This window comes from Coregonus clupeaformis, chromosome 8 (genome assembly GCF_020615455.1).
Source record: "Coregonus clupeaformis isolate EN_2021a chromosome 8, ASM2061545v1, whole genome shotgun sequence".
NCBI classification, from domain to species: domain Eukaryota; kingdom Metazoa; phylum Chordata; class Actinopteri; order Salmoniformes; family Salmonidae; genus Coregonus; species Coregonus clupeaformis.
This window is the reverse complement of record NC_059199.1, coordinates 41,636,417-41,655,725: the sequence shown is the minus strand read 5'-3', so window position 1 is coordinate 41,655,725 and position 19,309 is coordinate 41,636,417. Positions and strand designations below refer to the sequence as shown.

General features: G+C 47.2%; 1 protein-coding gene across 1 annotated transcript in view; it reads left to right on the top strand.

Moving 5' to 3' along the window:
* The first annotated feature begins 419 nt into the window (after window positions 1-419).
* The window catches only part of LOC121572572 (DNA-binding protein SATB1-like), a 47,884-nt gene continuing 28,994 nt past the window's right edge, over window positions 420-19,309 (top strand). Inside the window, exons 1-11 of the mRNA XM_045222258.1 lie at window positions 420-789; window positions 4,238-4,498; window positions 4,671-4,856; window positions 5,030-5,156; window positions 6,450-6,573; window positions 8,014-8,125; window positions 8,269-8,816; window positions 15,757-15,966; window positions 16,051-16,122; window positions 16,304-16,468; window positions 18,736-18,933. Of these exons, the coding sequence (XP_045078193.1) occupies window positions 783-789; window positions 4,238-4,498; window positions 4,671-4,856; window positions 5,030-5,156; window positions 6,450-6,573; window positions 8,014-8,125; window positions 8,269-8,816; window positions 15,757-15,966; window positions 16,051-16,122; window positions 16,304-16,468; window positions 18,736-18,933 (2,010 nt within the window). The 5' untranslated portion in view covers window positions 420-782. The remainder of the gene's footprint in view (window positions 790-4,237; window positions 4,499-4,670; window positions 4,857-5,029; window positions 5,157-6,449; window positions 6,574-8,013; window positions 8,126-8,268; window positions 8,817-15,756; window positions 15,967-16,050; window positions 16,123-16,303; window positions 16,469-18,735; window positions 18,934-19,309) is intronic.

Here is a 19,309-nt window from a genome sequence, read left to right as displayed (position 1 = left end):
ATTGTCTAAAGAAATGATTCCACAATGATCCTTTATTTCTTGGCAGATAGGCTATATATCCATCATATCGTGCAGTGTGTCTGGTAAAATACAGTTATTTTGTACAAACTAAACCAACTCTGTAAGAGTGGAGACGTGTAGGTCTCATTCTGTGTTCATTCAAGTTCTCATAAACAAACAAACACGGGGAGATATAGTTGCATTCCACATGCTCACAGTTGCATTTGGTTTACATAGGCTACCTATTAGTTCTCTATAAACGTGTAGCGTAATAACGCGCAGAGAAACTCGGTTGCCCGTAGATCCATGGGTAGAGAGAGGGAGGTATGGAGCGCGTGCGCATGTTTGTCCGCGCGTGTTTGTTGCAACAGCCAACTGAAGAAGAGATAGTTGCTTCACACCGTTGAGACAGACTGATGACACTCACCGTGTATTGTTCGCTTCACCCGTTTCTCTATGGAATCCCATTAGCCTACCAGCTGGTCTGTATCGTAATCCCGGGAACAGTGTCTGTCACTGTGGGTGCTTTGACTGAGATTCCGGTTAGACCACCTATAGGCCTATAGACTCGTTTTATTCCGTTGAAGAGGTCCGAAAAACGCAGCCAGCAATAGACGACGGGGCATGTTGCTACGCAGCTGATATCGACACAATAAATCGATAAATAGTGTGAAGGAGAAAGTGAGATGTTGTTCACTCACTGACACAGAAATCAACACAAGGAACTGTACTCTTTTACTAACAGCATCTCGGAGTCTCAAGAGACAGGAAACCAGCGGCGGATGTCAGGTTTGTCTGATTTAGCCTATTCGATTAAAAAACAACGTTTTTTGTTGATGTACCGGTACCTGAGATACATTTGATTGAGATTCGGGAGGTTTTGTTGTTGTTGTTGAAATTCACAATTAGTCAATAATGGACGACGCGCAATAATTACGTTTGCCTCTAAAACTTTCCCCACCGTGAGTGTGACAGGGCGATTTGTTGAGCACTTTTCCTTGGTTTACATTCCCCATTTTGCAGGTTATACTATATAATTCCTTCCATTTACTCATCTGCTTGCATGAGCCTCCCCTATCAAGGTGTTTTGGTACTTCTCTTATGCACTATGTTTTTCTGCCAACTTACTATACAGTCAACTCTATCCTGACCTCTATCCATATTGACAATAGTGGTAGGTGGATAGTTTGTCCAGATCTGCAATAGGTTAACTAGCAATCATACCACACATAAAATCATTCAAATCTGTACCAATTTTCAATATAAATCCACAAGCACATAGAGGAATAGCTGATGCGTCATTGCACATGAAAGAACTGTCAAGACATAAGACACGCAGCTCAAAAAGGTCTCCTAATTATCTTTTTTATGCCATATAAATTACATTTACTGTATAACGGATTCCCCTATTCACATTTCTCAAAATAGTAAAAAATTAAATAGTGATTAATTTAATTCATATGAAAATATTATTTTGACCTAATTGAATGATGTGCTTCGCCATTGTAGCAGTTGGGGTTCGGTTACTTAAATCGCGGTGAATCGAATCATGGGAATCAAAATAATCATTTTTGAATCACAAACAGTAAAATGTTTTTTTTTGCTATAGCCTTCCTTTCGAATTGTGTCGCTACAAAACTCATTTTGTAGATACTTTAAGTTGGTTTGGACATTGCAACAATATATGCTAGTAGTCAGCCTGAAGTAAAAACTTCTAAAGGTAAGATATATAGCCTATCAGCTCTATAAAATCTGTGATGCATGCTGACACAGTCATTTTCAATGTTTTTCCCCAAACACCTTCCCAACAGTGGAGGTTCCTCAGAGGAGGAAGGGGAGGACAATCCTCCTCAGTAAATGTCATAAAAATAAAAATAGTGAAACATTAAAAAAGTTATCCTTTTTAGATAAAACTATACTAAATATATTCACATGTCAATTGATTAAAACACTGCTTTGCAATAAAGGTCTACAGTAGCCTCAGCAGCACTCTGTAGGGTACACCATGGTGTAGCCAGAGGACAGCTAATGTAGCTTCTGTCCTCCTCTGTGTACATTGACTTCAATACAAAACCTAGGAGGCTCATGGTTCTCAACCCCTTCTATAGACTTACACAGTAATTATGACAACTTCTGGAGGACGTCCTCCAACCTATCAGAGCTCTTGCAGCATGAACTGACATGTTGTCCACCCAATCAAAGGATCAGATAATTAATCTAGTACTGAAAGCAAAAAGCTACAGTTAGCTAGCACTGCAGTGCCTAAAATGTGGTGAGTAGTTGACTCAGAGAGAAAGACAACAGTTGAAAAGTTTTGAACAAATACATTTCTTAAAAAATTAAGGAGAAGCGAGAGAGAGAGTTGGCTAGCTATATTTGGTTGTATTTTTTCAAACTTTTACTTAGCTAGCAAATAAAGCTAGCTAGTTTAGCCTACTCAAACACCCGGGATGCTATGTTAGCTAGCTGGCTAGGGCTATCCAACACTGGAACTCTTCCAAGTCAAGGTAAGCTTTTGGTTTTATTAATGTATTGCCACCGGGGCCCGCCGTTGTAACTGCTTAACTGCTTTCTGACTGTACACTGTACTGCATGACTGTACCGACCCATGGGTGGCGCACAATTGGTCCAGCGTTGTCCAAGGTAGGGGAGGGTTTGGCCGGCAGGGATGTGGATTTGTTTCCCACGGGGGGCCAGTATGAAAAAAAAACACACAAAAAAACCAACATGTATGCATTCACTAACTGTAAGTCGCTCTGGATAAGAGCGTCTGCTAAATGACCTAAATGTAAATGTAAAATGTACCGGGTTTACTAACGCGTTAGGTCTAGTAGTTCTAGTTGACTATGACATGACAACAATGTAGGCTGTGTGTAGAGGTTAGCGGTCATGATATGGTTTGGCTTGGAAAGGTTTTTTCGCCTGGTCACAGACAGCTGATGTGTTGTGCACTGAAGTCCACAAGCGAAAGGAAAAGGTGAGAGCGCATCGATAGTTGCGAGAAGGAATTATGCAGTATATACAATGAGCAAAGTGATCATGCTGTTTTTATGTGGCTGCTATGAAAGTGAACTGTTTGCATGTGATTAGGGGTGTAGTCATTCCAACAATTCTGTTGAAAAACGTTTCTTAAATGGAAGCAAACGGATCGAAACTGGGTAAACATACCTGAGTGTGTCCAATAGGAACTCTCATTTGCAACTGTTGGACTAATGATTACACCCTAGATCAGCTAGATGCAGGCAAGAGTGTGAAAGGCTTTATTGAATGTCTCACTCACTGTCTGTCACCTTGATTACTAAAAATTCTCTAGACCTGTGCACCTACGTTGTAAACTTTCATTCACAGGCTAGGTTGTAGCAACCTCATGATGGGTACAGGGACAATTATCCTGTAGTAGCCTAAACCTATCGATGTTACATTGAACTGGGTGAATGGAATATGAATGACAGTCATCCAATATGCTGTAATAGAAATAAGGCAATGCTCATAAAAACCAAAATAATTCTCCCTCATCTTAAAAGGCGCTCAAAGTCAGTGATGAAGCGCTCAAAGTTGGTCATCGGTATGTTGCGTTGCTTATTGGTTGTGTGTGGTGCATTGGCACAGAAACCTGTTGGTGGAAAATTTGTTGCATATATTTGATATAAATATAGCATCAAAATCTGATTTCCACCTAGCTGAAAATTGTCTGCAGCCGGCTCTGATCGTAGTGTAATGGGACAGGCAGGGAGAGTGAGCTCGTCCGTGGTGCTCGGCGGACCCTCAACCTTCTGGCCAGCAGCTTGTGTGGCATCGACTGTGCCACAAAACCATGCAGAAGTGGTCAAGTCAATATCCACGTTTATAAACACAGGGTTGCTACAGTTATTGTTATTTGTGGTGGTAGTCATTATTTTCTAGTTAATGTTATGAGCGGGGAGGGTGGGCATTTTTTTTTTACAGTTCAAGGGGATGGTCATGCGAAAATATTTGTAACGTTGGGGATTTTTTTTTTTTTTATGACATCCCCCCAGTAAATTTTTTGAACAGTCCCTAATGTTCTCAAATGAACTCAAGGACTTGTCAGTCATTCAGTCTCTCTCTCTCTCTCTCTCTCTCTCTCTCTCTCTCTCTCTCTCTCTCTCTCTCTCTCTCTCTCTCTCTCTCTCTCTCTCTCTCTCTCTCTCTCTCTCTCTCTCTCTCTCTCTCTCTCTCTCTCTCTCTCTCTCTCTCTCTCTCTCTCTCTCTCTCTCAGGTGCGTACGGGCTGGGTGTTAGTGTGATGGACCCCCAACAGTGTGATGGAGGCCATGTGTCAGAGGGCTGTGACTCACCTGGTAATGGGGATTCCTGGCCCCCACCTGCCAAACTGTCCCGCCTGGAGCTGAACGCTGGCGAGGGACCCCCAGGGCCACACCAGGGCAGGACGAGACAAGGGAGCCCAGGGGCCAGAGCCCCCACCCTGGCCCCCAAACCCATGACACACGCAACACAACCCAAGAACTGGCATAAGAGAGGTAGGACTGAAAAGAAGAGGGGAGGAGATGAGAAAGGGAGGAATGGGTGAATAGAGAGAGAGTGTGCATTCATTGCAAGGGTTGGCAACTTTTACCTATTAATTTCTCATGCCCTCTGCTTCTATCTGAATGCTGTGATGTGATTGGCTGTGCTGTGTGTCCGTCATAACAGGGAGCCTGCTGCCTGTGCTGTGTGTGGTAGAGCACAGAGAGAGCCCGGTCTCGGCAGTGGAGGCTGAGAGGCGAGAGGAGCATGCAGAGTTTGTACTGGTTAGGAGAGACCTGCTGTTTAACCAGCTGATAGAGATGGTTCTACTGGCCCTGGGCTACTCTCACAGCTCAGCAGCACAGGCAAAAGGTACACTACACACACACACACACACACACACACACACACCTGCTCTTCCTCCAGTGTCATTGTTTGTAACAATGTGTGTGTCTGTGTCTGTCTGTGTCTGTCTGTCTGTGTCTGTCTGTCTGTGTGTGTGTGTGTGTGTGTGTGTGTGTGTCTGTGTGTCTGTGTGTCTATAGGTTTGATCCAGGTGGGTAGGTGGAACCCTGTCCCTCTGTCCTGTGTGACTGATGCTCCTGATGCCACTGTGGCTGACATGCTGCAGGACCTCTACCATGTCACCACCCTCAAGATCCAGCTCACCAGGTACACCAGAATCTCTTGTGGACAGACATACGTAACATAAATTGTATTTTAACGTCTGTCAACAGACTATAGGATGCGACGTCTAACGAGGAACTTCACTGTTTATTAGGATGAATCACAATTTGGCGGCGTTCTGCATCTTTAGAATTCCGGAAGGGAATGGGACATTTGGTCGATAGACATGAGACTTGCCGAGAGAAGGGGGGTGGAGCAACCAAAGAGGTTCTGGCACTTGCACCAGTTTCGTATGTGTTGTGTGAAGTAATGAACTAATCACTACCACCAGGAGACATAGGCACATACACATAGGAACACACACACACACAGGCACATACACTCTTAGAAAAAAAGGTGGTACAGTGCATTGAGAAAGTATTCATACCCCTTGACTTGTTCCACATTGTGTTGTGTTACAGCCTGAATTCAAAATGGATGAAATTGTTTTTTTCTCACCCATCTACACACAGTACCCCATAATGCCAGTGGAAATATTTTTTTTTTTTTAATATTTGCACATTTATTGAAAATGAAATACAGAAATATCTCATTGACATAAGTATTCACACCCCTGAATCAATACTTTGTAGAAGCACCTTTGGCGGTGATTACAGCTGTGGGTCTTTTTGGGTAAGTCTCTAAGAGCTTTCCATACCTGGATTGTGCAACATTTGCCCATTATTCTTTTCAAAATTGTTCTTGCTCTAGCAAATGGTTGTTTTTCAGGTCTTGTCATAGATTTTCCAGAAGATTTAAGTCAAAACTGTAATTCGGACACTCAGGAACGTTCATTGACTTCTTGGGAAGCAACTCCAGTGTAGATTTGGCCTTGTGTTTTAGGTTATTGTCCTGCTGAAAGGTGAATTAATCTCCCAGTGTCTAGTGGAAAACAGACTGAACCAGGTTTTCCTCTAGGATTCTGTCTGTGTTTAGCTCCATTCCGTTTCTTTTTCATCCTGAAAAACTCCCTAGACCTAACGATTACAATCATACACATAACATGATGCAGCCACCTCTATGCTTGAAAATATGGAGAGTGGTACTCAGTAATGTCTTGTATTGGATTTCAGACAGCATATTTATTCATTTTTCAATGTACTTCTCTTCCACCCACTCTTCTTCTATCTCTCCATTTGTCTCTCTCTCCCCCTCTCCCTCTCCATTCACCCCTCTATCTTTCCCCCCTATCGCCCCCATCTAACCCTCACTCCCCCCTCTCTCTCTCTCTCTATCTTCCTCTCCTCCTCTCTCTCTCTCTTTCTCTATCCCACCCGCCCCCTCTCCTTCTCTCTCTAGTTGTCCCAGGTTGGAGGAACTCCCTCCAGCACAGTGGAGTCACTCTACAGTGAGAAACGCCCTGAAGGAGCTACTGAGAGACATGAACCAGAGCTCACTGGCCAAAGAGTGCCCTCTGTCCCAGGTACACACACACACAGGCATGAACACGTACGCCCGTACACACACACCTGTTCGTGACAACACTCTCCGAGGGTGTCTTAGGTGGAATAGGATATGCAAATTACATTTCAATTTCTCACCACACACTTGTACATGTGTGAACCAGGACAAATATAAGCACCCCCTATTTGACCTTTTTTAGCTTTGACATGTACACACAACTCTCACACACACACCTATTGAGATGGGTAGTCTACATTGCTGAGAGATATAAGGTAAAGATGTTTATCTTTTAAAGAGCTATGCTGCTTTTTGAGACATACAGCTCTGCTGGCATATACTGTCCCACTGTATCCCTCTGCTACCATCTCTCTCTCACTCTTCCTAGTCAATCTCTCGCTTTCCCTTTCTGTGTGTGTATCTCACACTGTTGCAAGCCCAGGCTTTAGCTCAGTGGGCTAAACCAGTCTTGTAACATGCAGTCAGGGGACCTGAGTTTGATCCCAGTCGACCTCACACACACGCACGCACACACACACACACACACACATACACACATTATGGTGAAGGAACAAAGCGTAGAGGCACCTGCTGTAGAAGAACAGATGGATGTGTCTTGTGAATATTTATAACAATCAAAATAGTCTGTCTGTTATTCACCCTGAGGGCTGCAACTACAGCCTCGGTCTAATAAACAGACATTTCTCTCTTTTCATATTCTCTCTCTCTCTTTATGTACATGTTTATGTGTTGTCCCATCCCCCTCTCTCCCTCTCTCTCTCTCTCTCTCCCTCTCTCCCCCTCTCTCTCCCTCTGGAGCAGATTAGAATACATATGAAGATAGAAGGTGTAATCAGATGTAAAGATGGCACAGGATTGTCTTGGGAGAAAACCCTGTGTGTGTGATCTGTTATTACTTTCGGCTTCAGTTCCTTAAACGACAGATTGCACTTAGTTGAGGCGACACACACACACACACACACACACACACACACACACACACACACACACACACACACACACACACACACACACACACACACACTCATCTGTCTTTATTACAGAGTTTACCTGGGGGTGTGTTTTAATAACACAGATCTGAGTTCATTATTATCACACGTTCTGTGTTCAGCTGAGACTCATAACAGATACTGAGAGAAAAATGGAGACTGGTAAAATGAGAGACAGAACGATGATTTAAAATGAGAATCGTTACCTCTTTGTCTCTCTTTTTAATACTGTTGTATATTTCATTTTTTATATTCTGACTTCAAATGGAAGTATTACACAGTTCCTCTGCTCTGTTAGGAAGAGGAGAATAGACTGTCCCCCAGGCTAGCGTATATAACATGTTCTTGTATTATTACTGTATTATGCATTGATCTGATGATTGTGGATCAGTATTCATAATGCTTTTCCCTGCCACTGTTATGACTTTTTGTATTTTGTCCCCGTCTCTCAGAGTATGATCTCCTCCATTGTGAACAGCACCTACTATGCAAACGTGTCGGCCACCAAGTGCCACGAGTTTGGCCGCTGGTATAAGCACTTCAGGAAGACCAAAGGCATCATGGGTAAGACTACAGGAGGGCTTAAAAGGGTAGTTCACCTATAGTCATCATCAGTGCTAATGTTGGCAAATAGTAGGTGTGGTTTTTTATACTAACTCCGCTCTCTTCCTCCATCCCTCTATTTCTTACTCTCTTCCTCACTTCAGAGATTGATAGCTTCTCTGACCAATCTCAACCGGGCTCCACCCATCTGACCTTTACTCATCAACCAATCCCAGGCAGCACAGCCGAACAGGCCGACTCCTCGCCCCTCCTCTTCCCTCACGGGGGAGCCGCCCACATTTCTGGCCGTGGCTGTCTGGCCCCAAGTCTCTGCCCCACAGGGCTGGTGACCGCCCCCCTCAGCCCCCAGCTAGTCACCCCCCAACAGATAGTCATGGCCCAGTTCCTCAACCAGCAGTATGCAGTTAGCCGTATGCTAGCCCAGCAGAGCCTGTCTGTATCTGTCTCCACCTCCCCCCAGCAGTTCCTCAACCACCCCCCTGTGGGGAGGCCTCCCCCCTCCCTGGCCCTAGCCAAGGCCCCCGACCCCCAGCCCCAGGCTGGACCACCAGGACCCGGGTCTGGGTCCCAGAGCCAGGTGTGTGGACCATCAGACATCTCATGTGAGATCTACCAGTGGGTGAGAGAGGAGCTGAAGAGAGCAGGTATCTCCCAGGCTGTGTTCGCCCGCGTGGCCTTTAACAGGACCCAGGTATGGGACAGACAGGGACAGGGGGGTACTGGATGTATGGGACTGTGCTGTAAACTAGGGGTTAGGGATTCATGAGTGGTGGGAGAGAAGGAGGGGTTGATGTCATGATGTGTGTGCGCGTGTGCGTGGTGATTAGCTCTTGGCATGTCCTTTTGCCGCATGTGTATGACTGTGTGTGTGTGTGTGTGTGTGTCCCAGCTCTTCTCTGCAGTAGGAACTCATGCCAGCGGTGGAGCAGCTGCTGGGCCAGCTAATCACACTCCCTCAGAGAGTCTCTACCTCTCCCTCTAATCACACTCCCTCAGAGAGTCTCTACCTCTCCCTCTAATCACACTCCCTCAGAGAGTCTCTACCACTCCCTCTAATCACACTCCCTCAGAGAGTCTCTACCACTCCCTCTAATCACACTCCCTCAGAGAGTCTCTACCTCTCCCTCTAATCACACTCCCTCAGAGAGTCTCTACCTCTCCCTCTAATCACACTCCCTCAGAGAGTCTCTATCTCTCCCTCTAATCACACTCCCTCAGAGAGTCTCTCCCTCTAATCACACTCCCTCAGAGAGTCTCTACCTCTCCCTCTAATCACACTCCCTCAGAGAGTCTCTACCTCTCCCTCTAATCACACTCCCTCAGAGTCTCTACCTCTCCCTCTAATCACACTCCCTCAGATAGTCTCTACCTCTCCCTCTAATCACACTCCCTCAGAGAGTCTCTACCTATAATCACACTCCCTCAGAGAGTCTCTACCACTCCCTCTAATCACACTCCCTCAGAGTCTCTACCTCTCCCTCTAATCACACTCACTCAGAGAGTCTCTACCTCTCCCTCTAATCACACTCCCTCAGAGTCTCTACCTCTCCCTCTAATCACACTCCCTCAGTCTCTACCTCTCCCTCTAATCACACTCCCTCAGAGAGTCTCTACCACTCCCTCTAATCACACTCCCTCAGAGAGTCTCTACCTCTCCCTCTAATCACACTCCCTCAGTCTCTACCTCTCCCTCTAATCACACTCCCTCAGATAGTCTCTACCTCTAATCACACTCCCTCAGAGTCTCTACCTCTCCCTCTAATCACACTCCCTCAGAGAGTCTCTACCTCTCCCTCTAATCACACTCCCTCAGAGAGTCTCTACCTATAATCACACTCCCTCAGAGAGTCTCTACCACTCCCTATAATCACACTCCCTCAGAGTCTCTACCTCTCCCTCTAATCACACTCCCTCAGAGTCTCTACCTCTCCCTCTAATCACACTCCCCCAGAGAGTCTCTACCTCTCCCTCTAATCACACTCCCCCAGAGAGTCTCTATCTCTACCTATAATCACACTCCCTCAGTCTCTACCTCTCCCTCTAATCACACTCCCCCAGAGAGTCTCTATCTCTACCTATAATCACACTCCCCCAGAGAGTCTCTACCTATAATCACACTCCCCCAGAGAGTCTCTACCTCTCCCTCTAATCACACTCCCCCCAGAGAGTCTCTACCTATAATCACACTCCCTCAGAGTCTCTACCTCTACCTATAATCACACTCCCTCAGAGTCTCTACCTCTCCCTCTAATCACACTCCCCCAGAGAGTCTCTACCTCTCCCTCTAATCACACTCCCCCAGAGAGTCTCTATCTCTACCTATAATCACACTCCCTCAGTCTCTACCTCTCCCTCTAATCACACTCCCCCAGAGAGTCTCTATCTCTACCTATAATCACACTCCCCCAGAGAGTCTCTACCTATAATCACACTCCCCCAGAGAGTCTCTACCTCTCCCTCTAATCACACTCCCCCAGAGAGTCTCTACCTATAATCACACTCCCTCAGAGTCTCTACCTCTACCTATAATCACACTCCCTCAGAGTCTCTACCTCTCCCTCTAATCACACTCCCCCAGAGAGTCTCTACCTCTCCCTCTAATCACACTCCCCCAGAGAGTCTCTATCTCTACCTATAATCACACTCCCTCAGTCTCTACCTCTCCCTCTAATCACACTCCCCCAGAGAGTCTCTACCTCTCCCTCTAATCACACTCCCCCAGAGAGTCTCTATCTCTACCTATAATCACACTCCCTCAGTCTCTACCTCTCCCTCTAATCACACTCCCTCAGAGAGTCTCTACCTCTCCCTCTAATCACACTCCCTCAGAGTCTCTACCTCTCCCTCTAATCACACTCCCTCAGAGTCTCTACCTCTCCCTCTAATCACACTCCCCCAGAGAGTCTCTATCTCTACCTATAATCACACTCCCCCAGAGAGTCTCTACCTATAATCACACTCCCCCAGAGTCTCTACCTCTCCCTCTAATCACACTCCCCCAGAGAGTCTCTACCTATAATCACACTCCCTCAGAGTCTCTACCTCTACCTATAATCACACTCCCTCAGAGTCTCTACCTCTCCCTCTAATCACACTCCCCCAGAGAGTCTCTACCTCTCCCTCTAATCACACTCCCCCAGAGAGTCTCTATCTCTACCTATAATCACACTCCCTCAGTCTCTACCTCTCCCTCTAATCACACTCCCCCAGAGAGTCTCTACCGCTCCCTCTAATCACACTCCCCCAGAGAGTCTCTATCTCTACCTATAATCACACTCCCCCAGAGAGTCTCTACCTATAATCACACTCCCCCAGAGAGTCTCTACCTCTACCTATAATCACACTCCCCCAGAGAGTCTCTACATATAATCACACTCCCCCAGTCTCTACCTCTCCCTCTAATCACACTCCCCCAGAGAGTCTCTACCTATAATCACACTCCCTCAGAGTCTCTACCTCTACCTATAATCACACTCCCTCAGAGTCTCTACCTCTCCCTCTAATCACACTCCCCCAGAGAGTCTCTACCTCTCCCTCTAATCACACTCCCCCAGAGAGTCTCTATCTCTACCTATAATCACACTCCCTCAGTCTCTACCTCTCCCTCTAATCACACTCCCTCAGAGAGTCTCTACCTATAATCACACTCCCCCAGAGAGTCTCTACCTCTCCCTCTAATCACACTCCCCCAGAGAGTCTCTACCTATAATCACACTCCCTCAGAGTCTCTACCTCTACCTATAATCACACTCCCTCAGAGAGTCTCTACCTCTACCTCTAATCACACTCCCTCAGAGAGTCTCTACCTCTCCCTCTAATCACACTCCCCCAGAGAGTCTCTACCTCTCCCTCTAATTTTTACATTTACATTTTAGTCATTTAGCAGACGCTCTTATCCAGAGCGACTTACAGGAGCAATTAGGGTTAAGTGCCTTGCTCAAGGGCACATTAACGTCATTTAGCAGACGCTCTTAGCCAGAGCGACTCACAAATTGGTGCGTTCACCCCTATAGCCAGTGGGATAACCACTTTACAATTTGGGGGGGTTAGAAGGAATACTTTATCCTATCCCAGGTATTCCTTAAAGAGGTGGGGTTTCAAATGTCTCCGGAAGGTGGTGAGTGACTCCGCTGTCCTGGCGTCGTGAGGGAGCTTGTTCCACCATTGGGGTGCCAGAGCAGCGAACAGTTTTGACTGGGCTGAGCGGGAGCTATGCTTCCGCAGAGGAAGGGAGCCAGCAGGCCAGAGGTGGATGAACGCAATGCCCTCGTTTGGGTGTAGGGACTGATCAGAGCCTGAAGGTACAGAGGTGCCGTTCCCCTCACTGCTCCATAGGCAAGCACCATGGTCTTGTAGCGGATGCGAGCTTCAACTGGAAGCCAGTGGAGTGTGCGGAGGAGGGGGTGACGTGAGAGAACTTGGGAAGGTTGAACACCAGACGGGCTGCGGCATTCTGGATGAGTTGTAGGGGTTTAATGGCACAGGCAGGGAGGCCAGCCAACAGCGAGTTGCAGTAGTCCAGACGGGAGATGACAAGTGCCTGGACCAGGACCTGCGCCGCTTCCTGTGTAAGGCAGGGTCGCACTCTCCGAATGTTGTAGAGCATGAACCTGCAGGAGCGGGTCACCGCCTTGATGTTGGCGGAGAACGACAGGGTGTTGTCCAGGGTCACGCCTAGGCTCTTCGCACTCTGGGAGGAGGACACAGCGGAGTTGTCAACCGTGATGGCGAGATCATGGAACGGGCAGTCCTTCCCCGGGAGGAAGAGCAGCTCCGTCTTGCCAGGGTTCAGCTTGAGGTGGTGATCCGTCATCCATACTGATATGTCTGCCAGACATGCAGAGATGCGATTCGCCACCTGGTTATCAGAAGGGGAAAGGAGAAGATTAGTTGTGTATCGTCAGCGTAGCAATGATAGGAAAGGCCATGTGAGGATATGACAGAGCCAAGTGACTTGGTGTATAGGGAGAAAAGGAGAGGGCCTAGAACCGAGCCCTGGGGGACACCAGTGGTGAGAGCACGTGGTGCGGAGACAGCTTCCCGCCACGCCACTTGGTAGGAGCGACCGGTCAGGTAGGACGCAATCCAGGAGTGAGCCGCGCCGGAGATGCCCAGGGGGAGGATTCAGGAGGGAAGAAAATGTGGCAAAGAGCTTCCTAGGGTTAGAGGCAGATGCTTGGAATTTAGAGTGGTAGAAGGTGGCCTTAGCAGCAGAAACAGATGAAGAAAATGTAGAGAGGAGGGAGTGAAAAGATGCCAGGTCGGCAGGGAGTTTAGTTTTCTTCCATTTCCGCTCCGCTGCCCGGAGCTCTGTTCTGTGAGCTCGCAATGAGTCATCAAGCCACGGAGCTGGAGGGGAGGACCGAGCCGGCCGGGAGGATAGGGGACACAGAGAGGTAGAGACTCCCTCAAAGTCTCTACCTCTCTAATCACACTCCCCCAGAGAGTCCACCTCTCCCTATAATCACACTCCCTCAGAGTCTCTACCTCTCTAATCACACTCCCCCAGAGAGTTTCTACCCCTACCTCTCTAATCACACTCCCTCAGAGTCTCTACCTCTCCCTCTAATCACACTCCCTCAGAGTCTCCACCTCTCCCTCTAATCACACTCCCTCAGAGAGTCTCTACCTATAATCACACTCCCTCAGAGAGTCTCTACCTCTCCCTCTAATCACACTCCCCCAGAGAGTCTCTACCTCTCCCTCTAATCACACTCCCTCAAAGTCTCTACCTCTCTAATCACACTCCCCCAGAGAGTCCACCTCTCCCTATAATCACACTCCCTCAAAGTCTCTACCTCTCTAATCACACTCCCCCAGAGAGTCCACCTCTCCCTATAATCACACTCCCTCAGAGTCTCTACCTCTCTAATCACACTCCCCCAGAGAGTTTCTACCCCTACCTCTCTAATCACACTCCCTCAGAGTCTCTACCTCTCCCTCTAATCACACTCCCTCAGAGTCTCCACCTCTCCCTCTAATCACACTCCCTCAGAGAGTCTCTACCTATAATCACACTCCCTCAGAGAGTCTCTACCTCTCCCTCTAATCACACTCCCCCAGAGAGTCTCTACCTCTCCCTCTAATCACACTCCCTCAAAGTCTCTACCTCTCTAATCACACTCCCCCAGAGAGTCCACCTCTCCCTATAATCACACTCCCTCAGAGTCTCTACCTCTCTAATCACACTCCCTCAGAGTCTCCACCTCTCCCTCTAATCACACTCCCCCAGAGAGTTTCTACCCCTACCTCTCTAACCACACCCCCTCAGAGAGTCTCTACCCCTACCTCTCTAACCACACCCCCTCAGAGAGTCTCTACCCCTACCTCTCTAACCACACCCCCTCAGAGAGTCTCTACCCCTACCTCTCTAACCACACCCCCTCAGAGAGTCTCTACCCCTACCTCTCTAACCACACCCCCTCAGAGAGTCTCTACCCCTACCTCTCTAACCACACTCCCTCAGATAGTCTCTGCCTCTCTAATCACACACCCCCAGAGTCTCTACCTCTCCAATTTTTCCATCCCTCGATTCGCTCCATTACTCTTTCTCTCTCTCAATCTCTTGATCACTCTCTGTCCATCTCTCTCTATCTTCCTCTCTTTTTATATTTCCTACTCTATTTCATGCTCTCTCTGTATCCATTTTGTGTCTCCATGTGACTGGTCTATCCCTAGTTTTCTTGTTCGATTTTCATCTCTCCCCCTCTCCCCATTTGATACCTCTCTCTCCTTTCTGTCTGCCTCCCTCCCCCTCTCTCCTTCTGTCTGTCCTGTGCTCCTGCAGTTAGAAGGCACTCACATGAATAGTTTCTAGAGAGACCTAAACCACTGTTATTATTACCATCATTATCACCAGCATCATCATGGGTGTCATTATAATTATCAAAGGCTGTCATAATAGCCTCCCGCCCTTGCATTCCTCGGTCGCCGTGACAACGGGGCTCTGCAGCCAGGTAAAAGGGGGTGTGGCGGGGAAGGAATTCTCACCTGGGCATGGTGCCAAGGGGTAGAGTGAGCGGGGCTTGGCGTGTGAGGACCCAATTGGAGTGTAAAGGCTTAATTGCTGGTGTGTGTGTATGTGTGATGGGAGGGAGGGAGGGAGGGAGGGAGGGATGAGCCCCCATCTTACAGAAGCGTTTCTGACTGCTGTAAGAGCAGGAGCAGACAGATAATAACTTAATAAGAGACTCATCAGTTTAATAGCAGAGCTTTAGAAGGTGTCTGGAGCTGGCTGTGTTTACTCTTTGAAGAGAAAAATACAACCTGTGAAGACGTGTGCTGTCTAAATGGCCCTCAGACAGTTTTGTTTTAGTACGAAACTTGTTAATAATGTATATTTATCAGAAATGATCTGTCTGAGTGTCTCTTGACCTGGTCAACGTTACAGGGCTGGTACACTGGACGTGTAACTTGCCACGCATAGATGCTTCCATTCATTTAAATCAGTGGTCTTCAACGTTCTCTTCGGGAGGAACCCTGGCCCAGGTTAATACAGTGATTTATGTGTTTTGCGACGCCCCCGGTGTATCCCCTCTTAGGATGTATGTACCTGATAGTGGGTAACATAGTCATTCTATTTCTATGGTGTGTATCTTGTCTTAATGTGTCTTTCTATGTCTGTGTGTCAGGGCCTGCTGTCTGAGATCCTGCGTAAGGAGGAGGATCCTAAAAGTGCGTCTCAGTCTCTCCTGGTCAACCTGCGGTCCATGCAGAGTTTCCTCCAGCTAACTGAGGGCGTCCGAGACCGCATCTACCAGGAGGAGAGAGAGAGGAGTCTGACCGTGTCGACCACTATCAACCATTCACCCAACAACACTACCCCACCACGCCCCACACAGGTCAGACAGACATAGAAGGGCGTGTGTGTGTTGAAGTTATATCTTGTTCATGCCAGTCTAAGATATATTCCTCTGATGTTTCAGACCAGAAAGGAAGAGGGAAACTTTGTCAAGGCTGAAGATTGGCACTCCCGGGTTTCCATAGGCATCCCTATAGTAAGGATAATCCCGTCCCTCTCTCTCTCTCCCCCTTGCTCTCTCTAACCTCTCTCTCTCTTTCTCTAACCCCCCTTAACCTCCCTTTCGCTCCACCTACTTTCTCTCTCTCTAACCCCCCCTACCCCTCTCTCTAACCCCTCTCTCCCCCTCTCTGTCTCCCCCTCTGTCCCCCCTGCAGGCGAGGCTGTCCCCAGTAGCAATAGCAGTAATAAACAGAGGGGTGAAGAGCGAGGGATGTGTTCTAAATATCAACAGTTCTATCTATGAGGAGATCCAACAGGAGATGAAGAGAGCCAAGGTGTCTCAGGCCATGTTCGCCAAGATGGCCGCCTCCAAGAGTCAGGTACTCACGCACACACACACGAACACACACACAAACACAAAAAAGAGAGGGTATGGTACTCACTGACTGGAGGGATGCCTATGGAAGCAATCCCATACATTTTTTTATTTTTTTAACATAGTTCCCCTCCTCCCTCTTGGACTGAGAGGGAAACGTATATTTCAGACTGATATTAGCAAATGCGTAACACACACACACACTCCCACAAGTACCTTTATCAGATTTTGTATGTGTGTGAATTTATGATACCATCTGTACACAGAGCCACATTGGGCAGTAACTGGCTGTGTAGAAAAGGCCAGATTATTTACACACATGCACACACAGGAATGCAGACACACAAACATACACACAAACACACACATGCGTGCCAACACACATAAACACTGGTGGTTTTATTGTGCTTGTTTTCAAGGCAGAACCATAAGCTTGTTATTGCCTTTTGTTTTGGGGATCATTTCCCTCCTCAGTGGAATGGAGGGATTTCATCTGTTGAGCTCTCTTTCTCTCTGCCTCTCTGTCTCTCTGTCTCTCGTTCTCTCTCTCTCTTTCTCTCTGCCTCTCTTTCAATCTACCCCTCTTGCTCTCTGTCCCTCTCTTTCCATATACCACTCTTTCCATCTATCCATCCATCCATCTCTCTCTCGCTCTCTCGCTCTCTCGCTCTCTCTCGCTCTCTCCTCCTGTCCAGTATAAAGTACTACAGTGGGGATCAGGTTGTTCTGCTCTGTAAAGGTCATGTTGAGGTCAATGCCATTACACTGACAGGTGGTACTCTACCCCTGCTGGGCTGCTGTTTAATCTCTTTTGGTTTCCCCCCTCTCTCTTCCTCTCAAACTCCACCTCGCTTTCCCTCTCTCTCCCTCTGCCTCTTTCTCTCTCTCAAACCCCACCTTCCCTCTCTCTCCCTCTCTCCCCTCCCTCTCTCTTTCTCTTCCCCTCTTTCTCCTCCTCTCTCTCATACTATCCTCTCAGCTCACGTTAGTGTAGGTCTGTTTGGCAGGCAGCACCATGTTGGAGCTGTGTAATGTATCTGCTCACTGCATCTGGATGGCTTTTTGTGCTAGTGCTGGACTACGGCCAGGTGTGTGTGTACCACAGTAATGGTGTAGAGGACAAGAGCCTGGCCCTGCTGCTACTTTCCCTCTCTGTCTCCTCCCCCTTTCCAGCTCTTAATAGAGACAAGGGTTCTGCTATGAGTTTGAACTGTAGTTCCTTTATATAAAGCATTAATAACACTGTTGTTTTCTACTCATGAAAAGCACAGAATATCTGTTTTAGTATATTTACTAAAGATAGTATACTGTATTTTAGTATCTTACTTGACGGGGCTGTAGTGGAGCGGGTCGATAGCTTCAAGTTTCTCGGTGTCAACATCACTAAGGATCTATCATGGTGCAAACACACCAACACAGTCGTGAAGAGCGCACGACAATCTTCTTCCCCCTTAAGAGGCTGAAAAGATTTGGCATGGACCCTCAGATTCTCAAAAAGTTCTACAGCTGCACCATCGAGAGCATCTTGACTGGCTGCATCACCGCTTGGTACGGCAACTGCTTGGCATCCGACCGCAAGGCGCTACAGAGAGTAGTGCGTACGGCCTAGTATATCACTGGGGCCAAGCTTCCTGCCATCCAGGACCTCTATACCAGGCGGTGTCAGAGGAAGGCCCTACAAATTGTCAAAGACTCCAGCCACCCAAGTCATAGACTGTTCTCTCTGCTACCGCACGGCAAGCGGTACCGATGCACCAAGTCTGAAACCACAGGACCCTGAACAGCTTCTACCCCCAAGCCATAAGACTGCTAAATAGTTAGTTAAATAATTAACCAAATAGCTACCCGAAATATCGGTATTGAACCTGTTTGCACTAACTTTTTTGACTCATCAAATACGCTGCTGCTACTGTTTACTATCTGTCCCTTTATTCCTAGTTATATGTACATATCTACCTCAATGACCTCGTACCCCTGCACATCGACTCGGTACTGGTACCCCTTGTATATAACCACGTTATTGTTACTCATTGTGTATCTATTATTACTTGTATTATTACGTGTTTTACTTTTATATTATTTCTCTATTTAATTCTCTCTGCATTGTTGGGAAGGGCCCGTAAGTAAGCGTTTCACTGTTAGTCCACACCTGTTGTTTACGAAGCATGTGACGAATAACATTTTATTTTATTGAATGAGTTCTGAAAAGGTTCCTTTTCTATGGGTTCTCTGACTGGGTTCTGATATGGGTTCCGTGTGTGTGTTGTGCAGGGCTGGCTGTGTGAGCTGCTGCGCTGGAAGGAGGATCCGTCCCCGGAGAACCGGACCCTGTGGGAGAACCTATGTATGATCAGGCGCTTCCTGAGTCTGGCCCAGACGGAACGAGATGCCATCTACGAACAGGAGAGCAACGCTCTGCAGCAACACTGTACAGACAGACTCACACAGCTAGTCAACGACAACACACTGGTCAGTCTACTCTGTATAGCCTGCACATATGTAGGATCTTAATTTGATCACTCTGTTGTTGCTGAGAATTTTCCTGCGCCGCAGCAAATGCAAATGAGTTTTCTGATTTACATACATTCACTGAAAACCTGCACTAACACACGGTCATATTAACAGTATTGCACTTTTCATGTAGCCTAATTTTGGCCAGCTAATAGCCTAACATCCAGATCAAGCAACATTATGGACTAAACATTAAAATCCTGTTGCTGCAGGATTGTTTTGCTATGACAATGCTGGTCAAATTAAGATCCTACATCTGTACATACACACACTCATACAGTCATACACAGTCAATACAAACACAAAAACAACTTTGTACAGACAGACTCACACA